Source organism: Rhinatrema bivittatum, chromosome 1 (assembly GCF_901001135.1).
Source record: "Rhinatrema bivittatum chromosome 1, aRhiBiv1.1, whole genome shotgun sequence".
NCBI classification, from domain to species: Eukaryota; Metazoa; Chordata; class Amphibia; order Gymnophiona; family Rhinatrematidae; genus Rhinatrema; species Rhinatrema bivittatum.
In genome coordinates this window covers 180,428,124-180,447,998 of record NC_042615.1, presented here as the reverse complement: position 1 = coordinate 180,447,998, position 19,875 = coordinate 180,428,124, and the positions used below count along the sequence as shown (strand labels likewise).

The 19,875-nt window shown below is 43.7% G+C and overlaps 1 protein-coding gene across 3 annotated transcripts in view; it reads left to right on the top strand.

The window, feature by feature from the left end:
• The window catches only part of TBC1D19 (TBC1 domain family member 19), a 397,957-nt gene that overhangs the window by 184,740 nt on the left and 193,342 nt on the right, over window positions 1-19,875 (top strand). For all 3 annotated transcript variants that reach the window (XM_029589774.1, XM_029589764.1, XM_029589755.1), the window contains exon 9: window positions 18,412-18,484. In XM_029589774.1, coding sequence (XP_029445634.1) covers window positions 18,412-18,484 — 73 coding nt within the window. The remainder of the gene's footprint in view (window positions 1-18,411; window positions 18,485-19,875) is intronic.

Genomic DNA, 19,875 nt, shown 5'->3' with positions numbered 1-19,875 from the left:
CAAGAGGTAGTCATACCTTCAAAGGTAGAAAATACTTATGGAGGCAAATAAACATTACCGAGTGTGAAAACATAGGGACAGTAACTTAAAAACAAGAGCACACGCACCCACATAAGCTCATATGTGGGTACTAGCACAGATATGCTGGAATTTTAAATCGTCCGCACAAGTACCCACGTTAATATACAATATGCCTAGTGATGTATGTGTGCTCCTAATTTTAAGCAGTTACATGAGAAAACGTTATTCGTGTATCTTGGGACTTGTTGACTTTTACACACACACAAGTGAGCACATTTTAAAACATGCAAGCATGAAGGAAATTACCGGTTTGACCACTTAGTTCACCAGTTTGCCCATGGAGGAACTTGGTTGGAGTGTGGCACTTTATGTCCAGGAGGGTGTAGAGTCCAACAGGATAAAATCATTCAAGAGACTAAATGTTCAGTAGAATCTATATGGATAAAAATCCCATGTGTGTTGGGTAAGAGTATAGTGATAGGAGTATACTACCGTCCACCTGGACAAAATGGTCAGACAGACGATGAAACGCTAAGAGAAATCAGGGAAGCTAACCAATTTGGCAGTGCAGTAATAATGGGAGATTTCAATTACCAACACCAAAAGTGGAAAAAAATGAAGCTTAGAAGTAAAGGCTAAAGAAGGCGTCAGCAAGCCTGACGTTGTATGTTCACATAGAGACACCAACCGGTCTTTTCAATCATTCGCCTTCTTTTAAATTTATTAACTTTCAACAACTTTTTGTTCAAAAATTTTTTCTTTTTCTTAAAATATCCTCCGTTAATCATAGACTCTTTAAAGCGGATGTATTTAATTTCAATACGGCCCTACACGGCCCGTGTTTCACCCGAAAGCTTCCTCAGGGGCGTGTAAACGCTATCAATACAAGAGTCTGTATCCTATAATAATAGTAGAACAATCATTAAATCCTTTATCTTCATGAAGGTTAATGAAATTTATACTTTTCTTAAAAATAAGCCAGGTACCAATTCATCCGGACAACTCGTCTCAAAACCGGGAAAATGGAGGGAGGAAGGTATATCTGATACAATGCCCGTGTCAATGCCCGTGTCAACTTCTCTATATCGGTAAGACCAAAAGGGTTTTAAAGACAAGAATGATAGAACATCGCTCTAACATCAAAAATAAAAGGGAAGATGAACCTCTTGTGACACACTGTGTGGAATTAAATCACACATTTTCGGATTTGCTTTTTTGTGGAATTGATCATATTCCCCCGCACTGGCGTGGTGGTGATCGGGAACGTCTTCTGTTACAATCAGAACAACGATGGATCTTCCGATTGAACACTGTTGCCCCTAGAGGATTAAATGCTGAATTGGATCTACATTCTTTTCTGGGATGTTGACTACCTACCCTGATGGATGTCGTCAAAGGATACGTCATACATATCTGGCGTGGTTAATGACATCATGAAATCTCGTTTGTTTAAAAAGACGTGAGGTTTGGCTTCTTCCTTCCTCCCTCCATTTTCCCGGTTTTGAGACGAGTTGTCCGGATGAATTGGTACCTGGCTTATTTTTAAGATAAGTATAAATTTCATTAACCTTCATGAAGATAAAGGATTTAATGATTGTTCTACTATTATTATAGGATACAGACTCTTGTATTGATAGCGTTTACACGCCCCTGAGGAAGCTTTCGGGTGAAACACGGGCCGTGTAGGGCCGTATTGAAATTAAATACATCCGCTTTAAAGAGTCTATGATTAACGGAGGATATTTTAAGAAAAAGAAAAAATTTTTGAACAAAAAGTTGTTGAAAGTTAATAAATTTAAAAGAAGGCGAATGATTGAAAAGACCGGTTGGTGTCTCTATGTGAACATACAACGTCAGGCTTGCTGACGCCTTCTTTAGCCTTTACTTCTAAGCTTCATTTTTTTCCACTTTTGGTGTTGACAATATGGATTACAGTGGATAATTCTTGACTCTTGATGTTATTAGATTTCAATTACCCCAATATTGACTGGGTAAATGTAACATCAGGACTTGCTAGAGACATAACGTTCCTGGATGTAATAAATGACTGCTTCATGGAGCAGTTGGTTCAGGAACCAACAAGAGAGGGAGCTATTTTAGATTTAATTCTTAGTGGAATGCAGGATTTGTGAGAGAGGTAACGGTGGTGAAGCTACTTGACAATAGTGATCATAACATGATCAAATTTAAACTAATAACTGGAAGGGGGACAATAAGTAAATCTGCTCTAACAGTAAACTTTCAAATGGGAAACTTTGATAAAATGAGGAAAATAGAAAAAAACTGAAAGGTACAGCTGCAAAGGTTAAAAGTGTTCAACAGGCATGGACATTGTTTAAAAATACAATCCTAGAGGTGCAGTCCAGATGTATTCCACGCATTAAGAAAGGTGGAAGGAAGGCAAAACAATTACCGTCATGGTTAAAAAGTGAGATGAAAGAGGCTATTTTAGCCAAAAAACATCCTTCAAAAATTGGAAGAAAGATCCATCTGAAGAAAATAGGATAAAACATAAGCACTGTCAAGTTAAGTGTAAAACATTGATAAGACAGGCAAAGAGAGAATTTGAATTGAAGTTGGCCATATAGGCAAAAACTCATAATAAAAACTTTTTTAAATATATCTGAAGCAAGAAACCTGTAAGGGAGTCGGTTAGACCATTAGATTACCGTGGGATTAAAGGGGCTCTTAGGGAAGATAAGGCCATTGCAGTAAGACTAAATGAATTCTTTGCTTCCGTGTTTACTAATGAGGATGTTGGGGAGATACCAGTTCCGAAGATGGTTTTCAAGAGTGATGAGTCAGACGAACAAACCAAATCACTGTGAACCGGGAAGATGTAGTAGGCCAGATTGACAAACTAAAGAGTAGCAAATCACCTGGACCGGATGGTATGCATCCTAGGGTACTAAAGGAACTAAAAAATGAAATTTCTGATCTATTAGTTAAAATGTGTAACCTATCATTAAAATCATCCATTGTACCTGAAGACTGGAGGGTAGCCAATGTAACCCCAGTATTTAAAAAGGGCTCCAGGGGTGATCCAGGTAACTATAGACCAGTGAGCCTGACTTCAGTGTGCGGAAAAATAGTGGAAACTATTCTAAAGATCAAAATCGTAGAGCATATAGAAAAACATGGTTTAATGGAACACAGTCAACATGGATTTACCCAAGGGAAGTCTTGCCTAATAAATTGCTTCTTTTTTTTTGAAGGGGTTAATAAACATGTGGATAAAGGTGAATCGGTAGATGTAATGTATTTGGATTTTCAGAAGGCGTTTGACAAAGTCCCTCATGAGAGACTTCTAAGAAAACTAAAAAGTCATGGGATAGGAGGCACTGTCCTTTCGTGGATTACAAACTGGTTAAAAGACAGGAAACAGAGAGTAGGAATAAATGGTCAACTTTCTCATTGGAAAAGGGTAAACAGTGGAGTGCCTCAGGGATCTGTACTTGGACCAGTGCTTTTCAATATATTTATAAAAGATCTGGAAAGAAATACGATGAGTGAGGTTATCAAATTTGCGGATGATACAAAATTATTCAGAGTAGTTAAATCACAAGCGGATTGTGATACATTACAGGAGGACCTTGCAAGACTGGAAGTTTGGGCATCCAAATGGCAAATGAAATTTAATGTGGACAAGTGCAAGGTGTAGGACCCAAAAAACAAATCGAAAGCCGATCAATAATGCTGGAAAGCAGAACAAACGGTAGTGATCGGTGTATCAAGGGATTCTTTATTGGTATATTGCCCGACTCTGGCCGCGTTTCGCTCTCGCAGAAGCTGCCTCAGTGGCTACTACAAGAACAATATTAATTAAAATTACACATGACATACATACATGTACTTTAAACAAATGGACATAGATATATGTCAATACATATAAAATGTCGCCAACTTGAAATAAATAATAAAACATATATATATATTCAAAAAATAAACAAAATTAGCATCACACAACTGTGTGCACAGATTGTAACAATGTGTGAAAAATAAATAACATTTAATACATGACTTTCTTAAACTTATAGCCATGAGATGCAATATTTATGTGTATATGTGTGTCTTAGAACAGTGGACGTGGATTTAACAAGAGAAATCATCAGTGAGAAAAGGGGACTTGTATCATAGCAGTAAATACCTGTACCAATGGTTACTTGTCTTATGTCACACTTCAATGTGAGAACATTTCAACAGTTTAATTGTGAATCCTAAAAAAGGGAACAACATGGTGTTATATGGAAAATGTAAACACTTTCAAATATGAATACTAATCAATATAAAAATTGATTAACTAGAACAAAGGATAGTAAAACATGATAAAAATTAAAAAACAAAGAAAACATTAAAAAATAAAGCAAAAAATAAAAGAAATTTAAAATGGAATTCTATGGATGATGATCTTGAATAAATAACCAACAAAAAAATAATAAATAATAAATTGAATTTAAAAAAAAATAATGTATAAAAGTATAAATTTCAAGCACTAAAATCAAAATAAAACATATATTAAGAATCCTTAAAATATATTAGTAAAAGCAATTAAAAATCTTGAACGGTGGCAAAGTGCTACTGTTTGTGTCACTTACTGGCAGGCTAACGGATGGTAAAAAAAGTTAGAAAAGGTTACCTTAGTAATTAAAGTGCAGTCAGTGCTTTCAAAATGGAGTACCCAAATTGGTGGGATTTATTTCTGAAAAATATGTTACAAAATATAGACATAATGTGGTGAGTGGTATCGGGTGTATTTATCAAAAATAATAGCGGGTGCCGTCATATTTTATAAGCAATGCGATTGTCAGCAGGGGAAATAAATGGCGATTGTATCCAAACCATGGTGGTAAATGGAAGAAATATGTGTTTATAAAATAATGGCAGTGTTCACAAAGGGCCTTATTTTCCAAGGCTATCGCAGGCCTAACAGGCCTAACAGTGCAAGCCTGCGATAGCTAGCGAAGATAGTGCACGCCTGCGCTACCTACATCGGTGCGGAGTCGGCCCCGGAAGAGGAGGAGTCGGGGCGTCACCGGGGCCGACTCTGCGAAGACAGCGCGGAGAGCGAAAAGGTAAGGGCCTTTTCGCTGCCTATTTTGCACCCAAGAAGCGATCATGAATAACACAAAGGAAAACGGATGATGATTATATGCAAAGTATAAATGTTAGTAAACACGATATATTTGTCATTTAATGAAAACTTTGTTTGGTCTTTTAATTAACGCGCCGGACAACAGACTCATATAAAAAATGTGATGGTTACAGGCAAATAAATAAGGTAGTACTCACGATGTGCGGCAGTGAAGGACAAAATAATATTGCAAAAAGGGTGTCTTAAGCATATTGAAATCTTACCTGTGTCACGTAGTCGGAGGAAAAAAGTTTTGTGAATGTGGATTGGGGTGTTTAAATGCCGTTCTCGCGATGCTATTGAGAGAATTCCCGCCAAAAGTACAGCCTTACTAATTAATTGTACAGCTGAGTGAGTACTCTTTTAGAATGCTCCCGCCAAGAAGTCCATGTCATAAATGTATTCACTCAATCCCTAATATGTTAGGCGGGTGAGTGTAAATACCCAAAATATTACCCAATGCTGTGCTGCGTTAGATGTGACGACAGCTTCTTAAATCAGGTTGATTTTGCAACCCCTGATAGTGAGCAGTACACAAAATTATAGGGAAAAATTAGAAAAAATAGAAATAGGAAAAAAAAATTTTTTTTGTGTAGGTGCTAGATCACACACAGATCTAGCTCGTCATGGATAAATGTGCCAACATTGCTGAGCGGCACTGGATATGAGTGGATACCCTTTTTAAACAACTCCCGCCAAACAAAACATGAATACAGTTGTTCAATAATTTGCTGGGCGGGTAAGTGTAAAATACACAAAGTGTTGCCCAATGCTGTGTGGGCTTAAATTAGACAGTGACTTCTCAGATCAGATTAATTTGACAAACAGCCGATAGTGAGCAGTGTACTACATTAAATTAAAGGAAATGAAAATGTGAATACTAGATCGTGTCTGTCATAGATAAATGTGCTGACTGCGAATAAACAAGTATGCGATGAAAACCAGGGGGGGTGACGGCATTGAGATATATGATATATATTGAAACCGATGCACAATATCCTGCAAGTTAAAAAATGTGAAACTGAAAATAAAAGTGAACCCTAAAGAATTACTGAAAAACACTAAGGTCTTCATTTTCTAAAGTATCGCAGGCCTGCAATACTTTAGAAAATCGCACTAACGGGGGGGGGCGGGGGCCGAAGTGGGGGGGGGCGGTCCGGCAGTGATCGCTGCCAGCATCGCATCCAATAACTACACCATAGAAGGTGTAGTTATTGGGCACGAAATAGCCAGCGAAAAGGGCCTTACCTTTCCGCTGTGCGCGCCATCCTCGCGGAGTTGGCCCCGGTGACGCCCCCGACTCCTCCTCTTCCAGGGCCGACTCCGCCCCGATTTCAGTAGCGCAGGCCTGCGCTACTTTCGCTAGCTATCACAGGCTTGCGCTAACAGAAATTCCGCCATACACCGAATGCTGTCTTCCACACTGACAGAAGTGTTTAAGAATTAATTCACAAATGGCGAGACCTTAGACACAAGATGAAGGACAAACAGGCCAGAATGAGAGCAGAGGGGTCCACCAGATAGCCATCACCCAAGCAGATCGGATGATCCTGAGCATCTTATCAGAGACTGCAATGCAAATGGTTGGTGAGCTGGACAGAAATGCTCTCAAGGGTGACAAGGTGAGCAATTGTTGTAAGAAAGTATATAAGGTTCTTGCATATATTATTATAACATTTCTAACTATATATATATATATATATATATATATATATATATAGATCGATAGATAGATAGATAGATAGATATAGATATGTATATAGATAGATATAGATATATAACTATATATATATATGTGTGTGTGTGTGTGTATATATATTGCAGATCGTCAATAGTGCAAAAGACTGATAAGGGCTGCAGTCATGAGCAGCACTTGGCTGTTCTCTTTCTGTCCATGCCTGTAGATTAAAAAATAATGCATAAGGTTAGCTTTGACATGCAAAGGAATGCTAGACTAGAAGTTTCTGGAATATCTGCAGGCCATAAAGTGTGGCTCATTTATTTATTTATTTATTTATTTGTTTATTATTTTTATATACCGACATTCATCTCAACTGAGATATCACACCGGTTTACATTCAGGTACTGTAGGTATTACATTCAGGTACTGTAGGTATTTCTCTATCCCCAGAGGGCTTACAATCTAAGTTTTTGTAGTTTTTGTAGTTGTTCTCCATGACTGTAAAGAAGGCCCAGTGAATGAGAAGAGAGAAGGCCTCATAGAAAGATTCAGTAATGATAGTCCATGTACTTTAACTTCTTACAGGTGATGCCACACAAGGTGATTCTGATGGGCCAGGACCCAATAGCATTGGAAGGTCAAGGTGGCATGCATGAGTACTGCAGAACAGTTAGTCAGAAGAAACAGGGGTCTGTGGAGTCTACAGTTGACAAAGAGGAGCCTGAGAGGGATGTGGCAGCAGATGATGAGCACATCCACCCTTTGTCACAGGATGAGCCCTTGCCACCTGAGAGAGAACCACCTACTCTGGATGTCTTGGGACATGTCTTGTTGATGAAGGAAAAGGCAGAGAAAAAGAAAGGGCCAGCTTTTTCCATGAGCTGATGATGCACTTCAGCCAAGAGCTCTAAAAATGGAATAACAGACTTCCTGGTAAGCCTGAGGCTAGACTCCAGGAAATGTTGCAGGGTGTAAGATAGGAGTTGTAGGGTCTTGGCCAGATGCTGCAGGAGGAATTTCAGTCCATAACTTCTGTCTGGAAGGACATATTTCAGCAGATGTCTGCATGCCAGCCATTGCCAGCATCTAATGATCCGGCAGCCACAGACCTCCTGGATGCAACTTCCCTCTGCATTTGCATCACCACCACCACCACCAAAGCACATTCCTCCAACTGCTGTGAAAATCTCCCCCTGTGTGTCCCACACTACCAGTGATGCTGGTTCTTCCTCCTATGGTTCTATCACCTTGAAGGATGCCTTCTCCACCTCCTCAAAAGAAGGCTACTGCCTCTCAGATGACACAAATAGAGAAATCCCCCTCTGCTGACACAGGGGTGGCCTTATCATGTAAACCAGCTGAAGAGGCATACCCTTATACTATTTAGTCCCAAAAACATCAGCTCTCAGTAGCCCTTCTGCTCTTTGGATCCCTCTTGCAGCTATCATCCCTTTCCACTACCTTCAGTGTCCATACCCTCTGAAAGCACGTTGAGAAGTGACTGCATACTGCTGCGCAGAAGTACCAGACTTGGGCAATCTAAGATACCAGGCCCACCCCTCTACACATAAAGGAGAGGACAGCCCAGGAAAAACTAAATTGATAGCTATGCATATATTATTTTTATCTTGTACATAAATGCACCATCACCTTTGAAAATGTATTTGTATCATTGTTCCTTTCTCCTACAGCCTCCTGGCATTGCATCTCCTGCAATTTCTTCTCACTCAGGTCATATGCCTCCTTCTCCTCCTCTTCATCATTGGGTCCTGTAAGATGATCATTTTATCTCTCTGGAGGAGGCAGGCCTCATATTTTGGCCAGGTTATGAAGTATGCAGGATAGAAAGATCTCATAGACCTTTGCTGGGTTGTAGAGAAGATATTGCCCTGATCTATCCAGGTCGTGGAAACATTATTTTGAGCAAGCATAGGTTCTATCTAGACTGCCCTCATTTGCCAGGGAACTTTATTGTAGCAGACATCTGTTGCAGTCTGTGAGTATTCCAGCAGAATCATCAGCCTGGTTTTGAAGTGGATATCCTTTATCTCCTGTCAGGAAGAAGGCAGAGAAAAGTATATTGAGATACTCCAAGCTGGTAGGCAATGAGGTAGTCCCCCTAGTAGAGGCTGGAGTGAGCTTCCTGGACCAAACTGGTAAGCCTACCTAGAGGCAGAGGGAAAGGAAAGGGTAGAGGATAGTTGCTGTGTGCTTGTAGTGAGAGCAGCATACCCACCTAGAAGCCAGTTCCTAGTGATGAGACTTTCCAGGAAGCGGTCATGAATTCCTGACAGAGAGGATCTAATTATTATGGCTGGAAACCGGAAACCTAGGCACTACATCCTTGATGATTTCCTTGGCATTGCAGACCCCTTGCAGGTTGAGGGAGTGGAAGCCCTTGCCATAGTGAAAAGTGGCCTAGTTACTGGCAGGTGCCCTTATAGAGACATGAGTTCAATCGATAGTGTTGCATCGGAGGTAGACCCTTGGGCCAAGGTGGGGTCGATGCAACCCGTAGGTAAGGACCTATGGGTCACCACCATCGGCAGGTGGAGTGGGCTGAAAGGCAGAGGCCACTGGAGCTTCACTTATACTAGCCCTTGTTCCCTGAGGGTTGAGCCTTTGGGTGCCGGGGCCAGCAGGAAAAGAGGATTTAGCCCAGAGACAGCAGGCAAGGAAATGTACAGTTCTATTTTGGACTGGATAATGTCCTGGAAACTCGGGCTCCAATGAAACGAAGGCAGACAGAGGGCGCTCGAGCAAAGGTAGGCCGAAGCCTGATGAATCCACGTCCAGGAAGTAGACAGAAGAGGCGTCCAATGGTAGGCTTGAGTCAGGGCTGGCGGCAATCCAGAGGCAATGGCAAGCAAGACTGAGATCTGATCATGGAGATGATCAGTAGCGTAGTCAAGTGAAGCTGAGATCTGATCACAGAGATAGTCAATAGCGTAGTTGGACAAAGCAAAGGTCTGGGCTGGAAATAGACTGTGGTGTGGTCAGGCAATGCGGAGGTCTGGGTCTGGAGATAGGCTGGAACAAAGTCAGGCGAAGCAAAGTCAAAGTCCGTGTAGTCAATCCGAAGCATAAACTGAGCAGGAACAAGGAAACAGGAAGAACAAGGAATCAGGAACTCAAGGAAGAGACTAATCTCTAGTAGCAACAAGTACTCGACCAGCGAGGAGACCTGTTGCTTAAATACTATGAATAGTTTGACATCATCATCCGGGGCTGCGGCTAGGTTCCCGCCGCGGTCCCTTCATAAGGATCAGCGATGCACGCGCGCACGCCTAGGGAGGGGAGCAGCGCGAATGGTGGTGTGTCTCCATGGGCCACACGGAGAGGCCCAACGAGTAGTGACATCAGGACCAGGAACGCTGGAGACTGTAGCAGGGCTGAGGCACCGGTTGAGGCCAGAGGAATGAGCTGGCAGCCCACTGCCACCAGCGAGGAGGAAACAGAGGCTGGAGTCCTTGTGGAAAGGTGAGAGGACCGTGCGCGGGTCTGCCGTGGACGGCACGCGTAACAGTACCCTCCCCTTTACGCCCCCCTCTTGGAGGTCGGGATTTGCCTGGATGGGCACGATGGTAGTTCAGGAGGAAGGTTTTGTCCAGGATGTTCTGAGCTGGTTCCCAAGAATTTTCTTCGGGTACATAACCCTCCCAGGAAAGGAGGTATTCCCACCAGTGGCCCCTATGGCAGATGTCGAGGACTTCATGTACCTTGTACGTTGTGTCAGTTTCAGCCACAAGTGGAGGTGGTTCAGGAGCCTTTTGGGCAGGCCAGGATAGGACCACAGGTTTTAAGAGAGATACATGAAATGTGTTATGTATTCCCAGCGTAGGAGGCAGACGAAGCTGGTAAGTAATGGGTCCAATACGTCGGGTGACTGTCAAAGATCCTATATACCTGGGAGCAAATCTTTGGAAACAGTATGCTGAGTCTGATATACCGAGTACTTAACCAGACTTTCTGGCCAGGGAGGAATTCAGGAGCTGAGCGTCGGTGACTGTCAGCAGTTCTCTTGGCTCAGGAGGCGGCTTGATGTAAGTTCAGGTTCGTCTGCTCCCATAAAGTCTTGAGGGCATCCGCAGTAGCCTGTGCCGCAGGGGACGGTACTGACAAAGATATGGGCAGCGATGGTCGTGGTTGTTTTCCATAGACGATAGAGAATGGTGACGTGCCTGTAGCAGTGGCAGTGTGGGAGTTGTGAGTAAACTCCGCCCAGGATAAAATTTCGGACCAATTGTCTTGGCGATCATTGATGTATGCACGCAGGAAGGCCTTCAAAGAGCGATTCATTCGCTCGGCTTGTCCGTTAGCTTGGGGATGATAGGCAGTTATTAAACTGATATTAATATCGAATTTTCGCAAAGAGTGAGCCAATATGTAGCAACAAACTGTGGACCTCTATCTGAGACAGTGTCCTTGGGTAGGCCATGCAATCTAAAGATATGATGAAAAAACAGGCATGCCAACTCTGGAGCAGATGGTAGGCCCAGTAGAGGGACAAAATTGGCCTATGGTTACCCATGTTACGGTATGACCCTTTGATGGAGGCAAATCCACGATGAAATCCGTAGACAAGTGGGTCCATGGTTCTTCAGGTGCTGGAAGTGGTTGCAGGAGACCGGGAGCTTTTGCTGTGCACAAATGTTACAGGATTCGACGTATGCTTTAGCGTCAGAGGCCATAGTGGTCCACCAGAAGAACCGCTAGGGCAGTGCCAAGGTTCGGGCTTGTCCTGGATGACCAGTGAACTTGGAATCATGTTCCCAGTGGAGAACTCTTTCTCGAAGTCATCGGGGCACAACGGTCTTCCCAGCAGGAACTGGTTGAGTAGCAGGCAAACAGATACAGGCTGGGTCTATTATATGGCTAGGTTCTTCTGGAGTATCTTCAGGCTCGAAAGAGCATGATAGGGCATCGGCCCGGAGCTTTTTATCGGCTGGATGGTAACGAAGCTCAGAATTGAAGCTGTAGAAAAATAGAGCCCACTGAGATTGATGGGCGTTGAGACGTTGAGCCTGGCTCAGATGTTCCAGGTTCTTATGATCGGTGAACACAGTGAATTTATGTTGCGCACCCTCTAGCCACAGGCGCCATTCTTCGAGGGCCAACTTTATGGCCAGTAACTCACGATCTCCTATGCTGTAGTTCTGCTTCATGGGTGAGAACTTACGGGAGTAGAATGAGCACGGGACTGTCTTGCTGGAAGCAGTGCATTGGCTCAGGACCACCCCAACTCCAATAGCAGAGGCATCCACTTCCACTTGAAATGGATGGTTCGTTTCAGGATGATGTAAGCAAGACCCCGTCTGGAAGGCTTCTTTGAGGCAGTAAAAGGCTGCAACTGCCTCTGAAGTCCAATTGCGAGTATCTTGACCCTTACAAGTTAGAGCTGTCAAAGGAGCAGCCAGAGTAGAGTAACGTGGGATGAAATGGCGGTAGTAGTTCAGAAACCCCAGGAAGCGCTGGAGAGTTTTAAGACCCACGGGCTGTGGCCAATCCCAGATTCCTTTTAGCTTAGCTGGGTCCATGGAAAATCCTTGCTGGGAGATAATGTATCTGAGGAAAGGCAAGCTGGTTTTCTCAAACAAGCATTTGTCCAATTTTGTAAACAAGTGGTTCTCGTGAAGGTGTTGGAGATCGGTGCAGACATCAGTGCGATGTGTGGCCAGGTGTTTAGAAAAGACAAGGATATCGTCCAAGTAGGCCACAACCTTGGTATACAGTAAATCCCTGAAAATTGTGTTCATCATTCGTTGGAAAACTGCGGGCGCATTACAGAGGCCAAAAGGCATCACCAGGTATTCGTAATGCCCATCCCGGGTGTTAAAGGCAGTCTTCCAAATGTCATTGGGGCGGATTCGAACTAGGTTATTCGCCCCGCATAGGTCCAATTTTGTGATTATAGATGCTCCCTGAAGACGATCGAATAATTCTGAGATTAGTAGCAGAGGTTACTTGTCTTTGCGAGTGATGGGATTTAGGCCACGGTAGTCAATACACGGCCTGAGTGACCCATCTTTCTTGGTCACAAAAAAGAATCCTGCCCCAGCTGGAGAGCTTGAGGGGCGGATGAATCATTTTGCAAGGTTTTCTTGCATGTACTCCGTCATGGCCCTTGTCTCGGGTAGAGACAAAGGGTAGGTAAGTCCTCGAGGAGGCGTGGTCCCTGGAAGAAGATCAATTGGACAATTGAACCTCCGAAGAGGCGGGAGAAGGTCTGCTTTTTGCTTGGAAAACACATCTTCGAAATCGGCATAAGGAGCGGGTATACCAGAGGAGGTGACAGCCAAAGGAACCACGGGTGGCAGTACTACTTTTTGAAGAAAGGACTGGTGGCGGGCAGGACCCCACTCCACCAGTTGCCACGAGCCCCAATTAAATTTGGGGGGATGCTTTTGTAGCCAAGGGAGTCCGAGGACTACCGGATGGATGGATTTCTCCAATACTAATTGTTCAAGTTCTTCAATATGTAGGGTGCCAGTGCGCAGCTGGACAGTTTCAGTGGTAAGGAAGATTCGAACGGGTAGCGGTTCTCCATAAATAGATGCTATACACAAGGAGGTCTATAGTGAGCGGGTCTTTATACCCAGGAGCTGGACAAGATCTTTGAGAAAGAAATTACCTTCTGCTCCGGAATCTACCAGAGCAAGTACTGGAAAGGACCGGGAATCCCAGATCAAGGTGACAGGTACAGATAACTGAGGGGCCAGAGAAGTTACGACCAAGTTCAGGACCCCTACTGAACTTAGGCCGGGAAGTTTCCCGGACAGATAGGACAGGTCTGAAGATGGTGGCCAGGTGCTCCGCAATACGGACACAGACCGGTTTGTTTCCACCGGAGGCGTTCTTCAGGTATCAACTGCCCATGGCCCAACTGCATGGCTCTTCTGTCGTAGCCATAGTAGTGACCCTGCTTGGGGCAGGGTTGTTGATCGGTGGCGAGCGGGATCGAACCAGAGAAGGCTTCTTGGGCATCCAACTCTCCCAGTGACGCTCTTGGAGATGGTAGTCTATTCGGCCTGTCAAGTCTATAACGTCCTCGAGGGAGGAAGGGGCTCCCTTGCAGCCAACTCATCCTTCAGCTGTGAGGAAAGTCCATCCAGGTAGATAGCTCGCAGGCAGTCTTCCTGGCAAGCGAGCTCGGAAGCCAAAGTCCAGAACTCGATGGTATAGTCGAAGAGCATTCTTTGACCTTGATGAAGATGTAGTAAGCTAGTGCTTGCCACAGCATGCAGCCCTGGATCATCGAAGGTCCGTCGAAACACAGCCACAAACTGAGACAACTCCCTTAGGAGGGGGTCTGAGTGTTCCTACAGGGGGGAAGCCCAAGCGGGCACCTTCCTCTCAAGACGGGACAGGATGAAGGTGAATTTGGTCAATTCGTCCTGGAAGACGGAAGGCTGCAGAGCAAATTGCATATATTTATTTTATTTATTTAACAGTTTTATATACCGACCTTCATGGTAAATAACCATATCAGATCGGTTTACAATAAACAAGAATATAACTGGGGTCGCAATTCAAGTAAACAAAAGGTAAACAATAGGTAGAAATGAGTCAAAAATTACAATCAACAGGGTAAGAGAACTTGGAAGCTTGCAGGAAGCTGGAAGGAAGACAAGGCAGGAATTAAATAAATACAAAGTGATAACATAGTGCGTACGGGTTAAAGCATAATGGTGCCTTAATCTGGAAGAGTCAGAGTCCATTTGTGAGAATAAACACCATGACGAGTGAAGGACAACTAGTGCTTGTCTGGTGGGTCGGCGAAGGCTTGGTGAAAGAGCCAGGTTTTAAGTCGTTTTCTAAAAGTTAACAGGCAAGGCTCTACTCTGAGGCTTGATGGGATGCATGGGATGCATTGGTTAATGAACCCTCTGCAGAGTCTGGAGTCACCGTTGAAGCATGGGGGCACTGGTAGGGCCAGCAAGGCTTGAGGCATTGATGGTGATACCTGTGGATGAGGAAGAGCCAGGGGATACACTGGATTATTAGTGAGGGCATCAAGCCGGGTGTGAAGACGATCCATGGAAGAGGCCAATGCCTCAAGAAACTGCTGCTGTTCTTGTATCTTAGATGCCAAGCCTGGGATGGCCTGGAGGGCATGCGGCTCTAATGAGTCCATGGCCTTTCAACCTGTTGTGTCGGAGGTGGACCCCTGGGCCAAGGTGTGGTTGACGCAACCCGTAGGTAAAGATCTATGGGTCCCCACCATCAGCAGGTGGAGTGGGCTGAAAGGCAGAGGCCACTGGAGCTTCAACCCCACGGGTTGGGCCGGCAGGACTTAGGTGGGCCTCTATGTATAGTCGCAGGAAAAGAGAATTCAGCCCAGAGACAGCAGGCAAGGAAAGGTACAGTTCTACTTTGGACTGGATAATGTCCTGGAAACTCGGGCTCCAATGGAACGAAGGCAGACAGAGGGCGCTCGAACAAAGGTAGGCCGAAGCCTGATGAATCTACGTCCAGGAAGTAGACAGAAGAGGCATCCAATGGTAGACTTGAGTCAGGGCTGGTGGCAATCCAGAGGCAAAGGCAAGCAAGGCTGAGGTCTGATCACGGAGATGGTCAATAGCATAGTCAAGCGAAGCTGAGTTCTGATCACAGAGATAGTAGCGTAGTCAAGCAAAGCTGAGGTCTGATCACGGAGATAGTCAATAGCTTAGTCAGGCAATGCGGAGGTCTGAGCCTGGAGATAGGCTGGAACGTAGTCAGGCAAAGCAAAGTCAAAGTCCGTGTAGTCAATCCGAATCATAAGCTGAGCAGGAACAAGGAAACAGGAACAACAAGGAATCAGGAACACAGGGAAGAGACGAATCTCTAGTAGCAATGAGAACTCGACCAGCGAGGAGAGCTGTTACAAAGGCAACTCTATGAAGCGGAACCTGAACTTAAATACTATGAATAGTTTGATGTCATCATCCGGGGCTGCGGCTAGTTTCCCGCCGCGGTCCCTTCATAAGGATCAGTGATGCGTGCGCCTAGGAAGGGGCGTGGTGTGGCGCAAGTGGCGTCTTTCCACGGGCCACGTGGAGAGGCCCAACGAGTAGTGGCATCAGGACCGGGAAATTGGAGACTGTAACAGGACCAGAGCCACTGGCGGGAGGCCCAAGGACGGAGCTGGCGGCCCACTGCCACCAGTGAGGAGGAACCAGAGGCTCGAGTCCTTGTAGAAAGGTGAGAGGGCCGTACCGCGGGTCTGCCGTGGACGGCACGCGTAACAGATAGCCCCGAGAACAGAGGGGGAAAAGTGTAATTGGGTAGAAATCAAACATAACTTATTGTTGTTGACTTTTCTGAGAGAAAGATACTGTATATAGTGATGTTTTTTCCTGAAAAAATGCAGCCAGAAACTAATATATTTGGAGGTAGCTAACTGGCTTATTCCTGCCATGTGCCCTAGAAGTGTTTGGAAGGTGCCGATGACAAAAAAAAAAGCCAGTAACATAGTGACCTTGAAGTGTACTAGCAAGGTGTGTCTTTTTCTAGTGGAAGGATGCAGGTTCTGCTTTAATTGCTGACATAGGGATAGTATGGTTTCCTTGTTGAACCTGAACCTATGCAAGACTTGCTCCTCAGTCAGATCCAAAAACTGTGCTCTATTTAGAGGGTACTCCTTCTCCTCTGTTGTCTCTTCCTCCTCAAACATTGTGCCTTGAGCATCCCTAAGTGTTTAATAATACTCATGTCCACTCAAACACACTCTGTGTTAGCCCCAGTCAGACCCATTGCAAACACACACACACGTACATTCACATACACAGGCAGCCCCAGTGACACACCCACCCACTCCCAGTTAACTCCAGTCAGCCCCAGTAGTAAAGATAACCATCGGCACAGCTCATTAAAATATTTTTTTTAGTATGGCCTTTTTTTTTAGGCGTTAATAACATACGCACTTGTGTTATCACTGACAAATGTTAATGCTGTTTGAACACAGGTGCAAAAAGCGTTTAACTTGCATTACCGTGTTAACAAAGTTTAGTAAAAGGGCTCCTGTGCCCCTTTAATATTATCTTTTACATTACTAAAAATCACAGGTGCTGTTTGTTTCTTTTCCTTTTTAGGGAGATTAGACTTAGATGTGTTTCATAGATGTTATTGAATTTGATGCATTCTATGATTCTTGTGGTTGTGAAAACCGGTAATGTGGTAAATCAGATATCTTAAATGTATATAGTGATTAGACAGGGGAGGAGGACTACCTCTTACATTAAATGTGGGAATTATTAGAAGCAAAGATGAAGACAGCTTACCAGTAGAGGAGGTGGAAGCCAACACTGTGATGGAGTTTAAGCATGCTTGGCATAGATATAGAAGGAAATGATAGGAACAGTATTGAGAATTAGGTAAAAGACATAGGTGGGAGCTGTTGTTTTAAGTCTGGAAATTTATTTACTCATCTACTGAAAGTGGCAGAGAACTAGAAAAGATGACAGCTGGGCAGACTGGATTAGCCAATTAATTATTATCTACTATGTTACTATATAGAAGAATCTTCATTTTTGGTTTTTATTTTATTTTTGGGTACTTGCCAGGTTCTTATGACCTGGATTGGCCACTGTTGGAAACAGGATGCTGGGCTTGATGGACCCTTGGTCTGACAGTATGGCATTTTCTTATGTTCTTATGTTCTTATCATTGTTTATTACAACAGCAACAAAAATATGAGAAACTTGGTGATTGTTTTTTATTGTTTTTATATTTTATGGATGTTTTTATTGGGAACCACTCTGGTTCTTTTGCTTATGGTGCAGTATATACATTTTTAAATAAATAAAAATGCGCTAAGGATCACTAGATGGTAACTGTCTGTTGGGGGACTGCTGGGGTGCGCATGTGCACCCCACTAGTCACTGACCAGCATACGTGCATACCTTGAGACATATGCATGGGTGTGGTAGCGTGTGCATATGCACACAAGCAACCATGCGCTTTCCAACAAGAGATTACCAGCTGCTACTGGACTGGAAGGAGGCTGGAAGGTGGGCAACCTGCAATAGTGAACCCACGGGGCAGCTGGATCAGAGGGAGCCCAAGAGATAGCTAGAAGGGGAAGAAGGGTGGAAATGCGTGAGTAAAATTGGGTAAGATCAGATCAAGTGGACTGGGAGAGAGAGAGCTCTGGAATCAAATTGTGGGTGGGAAATATCTTGAGTAGAAATGATAGGAAGAGTCAGAGTGTGCTGGGGGTCGAGCTGGGAAGGGGAAGAGAATGCTAGATCAGGCTGTTCAGGTGAGAAAGAAGTGCTGGGGTTGGGCTAGTGAAGGGGGGTTCAGAGTGTGCTAGTGTGTGCTGGGATTGGGCTGGGGTGAGGGGAACAAAAACTGTGGGATTGGCTGGGGAGAGGGAAAGGGAATGCTTGGGCTGGGCTGGGGAGAAAGGCAGAGAATAGAGGCCTCTGGAGAATTTCATCAGGTTTCTGCTAGTATGTAACATAACATATACTATCATAAAGAAATGAAAGGCCTATGCTAACATTTAGCTGCATAATGGTGCAGAAGGTATAAATTTGATAAGATATGTAATAAATGTCATTCTGATTTGATGCTGTTTCTATTATATTTTCAGAAGGAACATTTTAGGGAGCTAGGTCTGAATACAGGACAGTTGGGTATTGATGATTCTACAGTGGTGCCACCAGGTGAGTGTATTCTGATTTTGTGGGTGAAAACATTATTATGTAATTAAGTAGTTTCTTCTAGCAAAAGTCTTATAATTTTCAAACAATATTAAAATCAGTTGTATCTATGTAGACATCTGAATTTAAAGGCTTGTATTCTTCAATCTGGTTCTGCTGTAAGATCCAAGTTTCACATCTGTATAGCGCTACTTACAACTCAACCACTTAAATAATGTTATATTAGACATAAGAACATAAGATCATAAGAACATGCCATGCTGGGTCAGACCAAGGGTCCATCAAGCCCAGCATCCTGTTTCCAACAGAGGCCAAACCAGGTCACAAGAACCTGGCAATTACCCAAACACCAAGAAGATCCCGTGCTACTGATGCAATTAGTAGCAGTGGCTATTCCCTAAGTAAACTTGATTAATAGCAGTTAATATACTTAAGTTGTTCTTATGTTTTCTGATTCTGTCAAGTTTTGCAAGTGTTGCTATTACAAGAGAAGCATTCAAAAACTTTAAACACTAAAGTCTCCTGTGCTATCACCAGCCTAATCAATTGTCAAAGCAAAGTACTACTGTGTTACTACTATTCTATACTGAAGGCTCCTACATTCACTTCGTTTACACCACCCTCTTCAAGACACGTTTAGTCTAATCACTACAAATATATATGTATATATATATATATATACAGACACACACACACACATATATATATATACATATGTATACGTATATGTATATATGTGTATATGTATATATATGTAAGTCTAGCACACCATACCTGATACCTTCATTAATTCTACTCAGAAGTGTTGATAGGTACTTAAAAGACTAGGGTGCTACCTCTTGAGAGTTTGATAATTAAATTCAATAATCATGATACTTGGGGAGGGTAATTTTATAAAAACCCATGTAACTTCTATGTTGCCAAAGTGCTTAAATTATGCCAGTTTTCAAAGCAAACTTCCTATTCATCCAGTCAAACTATAGTCCTGTGGGAATTCTGTGCTACTGCAGAGTGCAGAACTCCCGCACAATTCTCCGACTTTGCAGTTGCACCGATTTTGCACAGAATTTGGCAGGTCCTGGTGTGCCACAAGCGGAGGTGTCCCTCTTGCAGTGAAGATGGAATAGGCCCTGGTATGCTGCGAGTAGAGACTGTCCCACTCGCAGCAAAGAAGAAGCAGGCCCCGGTGAAAGTGAATCTGTGTGTGTGTGTAAAAGATTCCGAGCCCAGGGGGTGCGAGAAAGAGTATGTGTGAGGGTGCATGGGTGCGGGTGTCAGAGAGAGGGAGCCTATGTGAGGAGATTGTGAAGGAGTGTTTATATGTGTGAGAGATTGGGAGCTGGTGTGTGTGAAAAAGAGATTGTGTGCATGTAAGGGTGCTTGTTGGTTTGTGA